Source organism: Hirundo rustica, chromosome 4 (assembly GCF_015227805.2).
Source record: "Hirundo rustica isolate bHirRus1 chromosome 4, bHirRus1.pri.v3, whole genome shotgun sequence".
In the NCBI taxonomy this organism is placed as follows: domain Eukaryota; kingdom Metazoa; phylum Chordata; class Aves; order Passeriformes; family Hirundinidae; genus Hirundo; species Hirundo rustica.
Window position 1 is genome coordinate 22,377,586 of NC_053453.1, and position 6,805 is coordinate 22,384,390.

General features: G+C 56.8%; 1 protein-coding gene across 1 annotated transcript; it reads left to right on the forward strand.

The window, feature by feature from the left end:
• Positions 1-2,496: 2,496 nt before the first annotated feature.
• On the forward strand, positions 2,497-4,891 carry FEZF1 (FEZ family zinc finger 1). The gene is made up of 4 exons (XM_040061537.2): positions 2,497-3,294; positions 3,434-3,568; positions 3,862-3,994; positions 4,587-4,891. Exons 1-4 carry the CDS (start codon positions 2,497-2,499, stop codon positions 4,889-4,891), a joined length of 1,371 nt encoding a protein of 456 aa, XP_039917471.1.
• Positions 4,892-6,805: the final 1,914 nt, after the last annotated feature.

The following is a 6,805-nucleotide window of genomic DNA, read 5'->3' on the forward strand; positions in this document are numbered from 1 at the left end:
GGCGGCTGCGTCCCCCGCGAGTCCACGATCCCTCCCTTCCTCCAGGTAAGAGGCGGGCGGCTGCAGCAACCCGATCCGGGACAGCAATTGTGGTCTTGAAGCCCTGACCCATCTGCCGTGGGGAATTGCGGGGGAGAAGCACGGGAGCGGTGCAGTCCCTGCCAGCGGGCCCCCACCCCGCCCAGGGGAAAACAGGGAACAGGGCCGGAGCCAGGCATCGCGGCCGGAGGCTCCGCACAGCCCGGCACGGCCCAGGGCGGATGCCGTCCTTCCTCCGCCTCACGCTTGCCCGCACGCCTGTGTCCATCCCGACACGTCCCGAGGCCAGCCCCGGCTCCTGTCGCCCGCCTGCGCTCCGGGACACCGGAGGGACGGGGCGGACGCGGAGGCCGCAGGGTGTGCGGAGAGTGGTGCCCGGGCCACGGCCCGTCGTTCGACGTCCGTCCTGGGGACCGCAGGACATTCTCTTCCTCCGTCCTCCGCACATCCCCGTTGCCCGCATGGAGCTCCCTGCCGCGGAGGTGCCGTCGTGGAACAGCCGCTGCCTCGCTTTCCTCACAAGGAGCCGCGGTGGCTTGAGGCCACATCGGCCAGGTCACAGCTCCGGGGGCAAGGATGCCTCCCTCCATCCCTCCTGCCGTCTCCCCATCTCTCCCTCCCTTTCCCCCTGGGCCCCCAGCCCTTCCTCCCTGCTCTCACTTCCTCGCAAGACGGTTGTCCTGGGCCGGCGGCTTCGAAAGGATATGCTGCCATTTGCCTGCTCCTGGGCTGGTACCCGAGCAGTGGGGGTCGGGCCTCCCTCCCTCGCTGGAGGCTTCTCTCCATTAGCAAAACCCGAGAGCTCCTGCCTCTCTCCCCTTGCCTCGGAGAAGGGCAGTGCTGGACCTCTGAAATGGAAGCTGCTGCATGTTTCCCTCCACTGAGGGACGCGGCCTGGCCGCTCGCTCCCGGGGTTGGCGGGGACGGAGGGACCCTTGGCTTCCCCGGGGTATTATTTCGGTAGCGGCCTCTCAGTCACCAGTCGAGGGAACTCCAGGCCGACGGGAGGAACGGGACCTTGTCCTGAGCCTGAACTGTCGATGGGGTGGGCGGGAACGCAGAAAGTCCTGTGCCCGCTGCTGCCCCTCTCGTTTCCCCGAGCACCCCCGCTTCGCTGAAAGGACTAACACCCGCTGGCGCTGCCCGCCCCGAACAGGGCCGTCAAGTTTCTAGTAAATACACGGTGATTGCATCTCTTTAGGTGCATATATACCTATAAACGGTGTGTATTTCTTCATGTATCTATGCCAACCCTGAGTTTTCGGTATTTGTGTTGTGCGTGTATTCTATAGGGACACGGAAGCTATATGTAGTGTATATGCAGGCTACATTATATATATATATATACACACAAATATATCAATATATAAATAATGCTTCAGATTTAAAAGGCACTTCTTCTTCCTACCTCCTTTTTCTTCTCTTCCCCTGACCCAGGTTTTGAATCATCTTTTTGCTCCCAAGCACTCGTTCCATTTGGCCCAGGATGTTCCTGCATGGAACACGCTGGTCTCACCGCCTGCTTGTTGCGAGTCCCCCGTTTATTTGTCAGCTGTGTTTTCCAAAAGCTCACCACCACCTGACCTTGTTCTTTAAAGCAGTGAGCAGTCCCAGGAGCAGTCCCAGGAGCAGAGCAGCCATTTCCCTCCGTCCCTCCCTCAGACACACACACGTACGCACGCACAAAGAGAGTTCGGGCTGGAAAGTGGCAGGGAAACAAACAGCTTCCCCTCCAGCCGCTTCTTCTGCAGCACCTTGTTTGACAAACACCCTGGCGCTTGCCCTTGAATTGGGTTTCACATCCCTATTTAGCACTTGGACAATGATTTTAGATGATGTCATTTAAAGCCAAACAAGAAAATTGATCTCGGATTTGCTTGGCCTCTAAAGCCTGGTTAAGCAGATTGCAAATAATAATAATAAAAAGAGAGAGGGAGGGAGGCAGAGGGGAGAGAGGCGAGAAGGAGGGAGGGCCACCTCCTTCCCTGGGCGGGGGAGGTGCGGGCGCCAATGAAAAGTAGTCTCTTGCTGGGGGGGAAAAACTTTTCCTGTTGACTGTTGGAAGCGAATTGAGCAATTATCTAGTTTACCTTCTCCTCTTGGAAGTTAACGATTGGCGAGATCTTGGCTGCGTTATTGACACAACACTTTCTATTGATAGAAATAAGTAGCGATTGTCCCGAGTCATTGGTGCGCCAAAGTAAACTGTGATGGGCTGGCATGAGTCCACTGGACTGAGAAGGCTGGTTCCGCCGGCGGAGGCTGTGGTGATGGTGGCGGCGGAGAAGCTGGTCTCCCTCCTCGCAGATCAGTAACAAGAAAAGGGGCAGAGAAAGTGAAAGAGAGAGAGGGGAGAGAAAAGGAGGAAAAAAAAAAAAAAAAAAAAAAAAAAAAAAAAAAAAAAAAAGAGGAGTCCACCATCGCGGCTCAAACCGGGAGAACAAATGCAATTCAGCCATGGACAATAGTGGCAACCACACGGCGACCAAAATCCTAGCGACTCCTCCGTCCAGAGAAAGCCTGTCTGCCAGGAGCAACATGATCAGCACGCCCCAGCCACTCGCCTTCTCCATTGAGCGCATCATGGCGCGGACTCCAGAGCCCCGCTCCATCCCCGTCCCGCAGCTCCTCCATGGCTCCGTGGCCAAAGGCGACCCCAAGCATCCGCTGCACCTCAACTCCTCCATCCCCTGCATGATCCCCTTTGTCCCGGTGGCGTACGACACTCTGCCCAAAGCGGCGGTGGCTGGAGCGGAACCCAGGAAGGCTCACTTAGATTCCTCTTCCTCGCCCACCTTTAGCTGCGGCGATCTCTTGAACTGTGCCCTGAGCTTGAAAGGAGATTTCCCCCGCGATGCCCTGCCCTTGCAGCAGTACAAACTGGTAAGACCCCGAGTGGTCAATCACTCCTCCTTCCACGCCATGGGAGCCCTGTGCTATTTCAACCGAGGCGACGGCCCCTGTCACCCGTCCTCCAGTGTCAACATCCACCCGGTGGCTTCTTATTTCCTCAGCTCTCCCTTGCACCCGCAGCCTAAGGCTTACCTGGCGGAGCGGAACAAGCTGGTGCTGCCGACCGTGGACAAGTACCCGGCGGGGGTGGCCTTCAAGGACTTATCGCAGGCTCAGTTGCAGCATTACATGAAAGAAAGTGCTCAGATCCTCTCGGAAAAAATCGCCTATAAGACCTCGGAGTTCAGCCGCGGCTCCCCGAGCAGCAAGCCCAAAGTTTTCACGTGTGAAGTTTGTGGAAAGGCAAGTAGCGCCGTAGCCCGCCTCCCTTCCCCAGCCTCCTGTCCCCGTCCGTCTGTCCGCCGCCTGTCTGTCGCTTGCTCGGCGGGCGCTCTCGCCTTCTAATCGCAATTTTATTTTATTGTCTGCTTTCTCTTTCAAGGTATTTAATGCACATTATAACTTAACGCGCCATATGCCGGTGCACACGGGAGCCAGACCCTTTGTTTGCAAAGTTTGCGGGAAGGGCTTCAGACAGGCGAGCACGCTCTGCCGGCACAAGATCATCCACACCCAGGTGAGCCCATCCTCTGTGCCTTCCTCTCTGCCCGAGACACTCCGCTGCCGTTTTTCGGGGAGCTCGGCGTTTGTCCGGCAGCTCCGACACGGCGGCGTGGGGGGCGGCCGATCCGCGGGGAGATTTCCTTTGCCCCAAGCGCGGTGGGTGCAGCGGGGAGCCCCGCACCGGCACCTGCGAGCCGTCAGGTAAACACGCACAACTCCACAAATCAGCTCATAAACCCCGCTAAACAGAGCGCAGACCCCGCAAGACAGCCGACAAGCCGTGACTTGGTGTTTGCTTCCCTCCAGGAAAAGCCACACAAGTGCAACCAGTGCGGCAAAGCTTTTAACCGGAGCTCGACCCTGAACACGCACACGCGAATACACGCCGGCTATAAACCATTTGTCTGTGAATTTTGTGGCAAAGGATTTCACCAGAAAGGTACCAGTCTTCAGCTGCTCTTTCTTTCCCGGCTTCCCCCTCCCCAAGCCAGGTCAAGTGTCGGGACAATTTGCGACAGGGAGGGTGGTGGAGAGTTAATTTTGTGTACAAGTTTTAGTATTAGATATTTAGATTAATTTTAAGTTTGGCTAGCCCCGACACATGTTCTGCCCCACAGAGGTCCCTGTCCGGGGAAAGGGCGGGGCAGTCGTTCCGCTGGAAGCTCCTGTTCTCCCCTCACCGCCACATGCAACTACTAGCTCCGTTCGGCAAACGAATTGGCCTCTTATTTCCCCCTCCAAATACAAGAATTTAGCTACTTTTTCTTCCCGCGTTGGTGTAAAATCTAAAGCCAGGGTTTTTATTTTTGCAACTGTAGTGATTTTGGTTTATTCGATCCTTTCCTTGCCGTCTGTTAAGTGTCGCAACCGCGGGGAGGATGGAGGAGAAGGCGAGAGGTTTGCGGTCGTTTCATCCTAAAGCCGAACTCCGGTGATGGGACAGAGTCTGGGGATTTTTTAATATGTTTGTTGTATTTTCAGTGTCCGTCTTTCAAATCCAGGTTCATTTGCCTCTCTTGTCTCATTCCCAGGCAATTACAAAAACCACAAGCTGACTCACAGCGGGGAGAAGCAGTTCAAGTGCAATATCTGCAACAAGGCTTTTCACCAGGTGTACAATCTGACCTTCCACATGCACACCCACAACGACAAGAAGCCCTTCACCTGCCCCACCTGCGGCAAAGGCTTCTGCAGGAACTTTGACCTCAAGAAACACGTCCGTAAGCTGCATGACAGCGCCCTGGGACTGCCCCGGTCCCCCGCCGACCTGGGGGGGCCCGACCCGCGGCCTCCACCCGGGGCGCTGCTGCAGGGCCCGCCGCCGCTCCAGCCGTGAGGGGCGGCCGCCGGCCCCGCCGGGGCGAGTCCCACCGCCTCTTTGCATGCACCTGTTAAGCGGTTTTGTGTATTATGCTCTATATCGCCACTAACGTTAATGGGACTGGTTGTTTCCTATTTTTTTTTTTTTTTTTAATTTTTCCTTTGTTCTTTACAGACTTTTTGTTGTTGTTGTCGTTGAATCTCAGGTGGAGATGTGGTTAAAAAACCCCAAACAACAGAGGACAAACAAACAAACAAAACAACCCGGGAAAAAAAAAAAAAAAAACACAAAAAACAAGCAAACAAAAAAACCAAAAAGCACCATGCCAATTTCTGCTGTATTTATTTGAAAATCTGTATTACTCGAGCCGGGAATGCTGCACCACTTTAATTATTTCGATGTATATATATTCCCCTTGTGTTGATTCTGCCCTGCCTCTGCTGCCTGCTGGTTATCCTACCCTTCTTGGTTTCCTCCTCTCCCTCTTCCCCTGAATATCGTATCTATATGGACACAAATGTTCTCTATGTACGGATTTGAATTTCGCATTGATACTTGCACGTGGAGGAGAAAAAAAAAAAAAAAAAAAAAATTCGTTGACCTGATGGAAATAAACCTTTGCCAAGGAGTGATTGAGGCCGCGGGAGCTGCGGCGCGGGCGGGCTGGCGGGGAGCGCGGCGTTGGCTCTGCCGCATGGCAAAGCTTTCCTGGCCCTTGCCAAAACACTGAAACAACCGCTAAAGACTTTAATTAAGAGGGGTAATTAGTTCGAATTGATCAAAGCAGGGTTGTTATGTTATTAGCTGCTCAGCAGACTGCCAAGCCGAGCCTTGAAAGCGAAGCCCGCCCGTCGGTGGGCGCCTGAGGAGAGCGGGAGGGGGTCTCTGGGACTACACCGACCCCGGGGTAACCGATCCAGGCACGGAAGATGGGTGCTACCCCCCGGGAAGGGCGGCTCACCTCCCTCTGCTCTCTCAAGGCTGTGCCCACAGCCCTCCCTCCGGCTCGGGACTTCTTCTCGGACAGGGGCCGGGCCGTGCCTCTCTCCGGGGCAGGGCCCGAGGACGGCCAGGCGGGGAGGTCCGGGGAGAAGCGGATGGGGTCCCACGGACCCTGGGGGACCACGCCCCACTCGGGAGACCTGTCAGGAGCGTCCGCGGGTCTGCCCCAGAATCAGCCCGGCAAGAACGGGTGATGTGACATTCCAGGTCTCGCCCGCGTCTCGTACACCTGGAGCCCGCGCAGGGTTTTGGCTTTTGGCGAGGAGCGAGGCGTCCTGGTTACAATCGTAGCTAACGAGTTACACCCAAGAGAGGGATTTGGCCTGGCAGGCGGCGCTCCCGCCGCCCCTCCTGGGCCGCCCCCGGGGGTGCCAGCCAGCAGGTGTGTGGTCCTCAGCTTGGGCCGGCGGCTCTGGTCACCTCTGAGGGCGGCTGAGAGGGGAAGCGCGTCTCGCTCCTTTCACACGTGTCAGATTACCGCGGTAAACTCCCGAGCAGGCGGCTCTGCGTGTAAAAAGCAAAGCAACAGGTCAGATCCACAGCTCGGGCAGACCCTGCGGCACCCCGGCAGGGCTCAGCCCCTCGGGGGCCAGGACGATTTGGATGGAGGCTCCTCCGTGCACCCGCTGACGTGCGCTGGCTGTGCAGCGGCGTGGGGCCGCCCTCTGCACGTCTCCCCTTCGGAGACCTTGGGGAAACCGGGAGCCGCTCCCCACTTTTCCCAGGGGACTGCGGCAGCAGGGGCAGGAAGAAGGGGAGGTAAGAGGCCCTTCAAGTGTAACTAGAAGTCGGGATGAAGCGGGGCAGGGAGGAGAAGCTCTTGTAAGAGCTGTGGCGAAAGAGCAGGGGTCCTTTCAGGATCCTGCCCTATGTACACTTCGCTTCAGCTCCGCTCAGATCCTGGGACTAGAAGAGTGCCATTCTGGC

Excerpts from the sequence above, each read along its gene's own strand:
- FEZF1 (XM_040061537.2), top strand. The coding sequence starts at position 2,497 with ATGGACAATAGTGGCAACCACACGGCGACCAAAATCCTAGCGACTCCT. Across the intron at positions 3,569-3,861 it reads ACAAGATCATCCACACCCAG|GAAAAGCCACACAAGTGCAA; the intron begins GTGAGCCCATCC and ends GCTTCCCTCCAG. Across the intron at positions 3,995-4,586 it reads CAAAGGATTTCACCAGAAAG|GCAATTACAAAAACCACAAG; the intron begins GTACCAGTCTTC and ends TCTCATTCCCAG.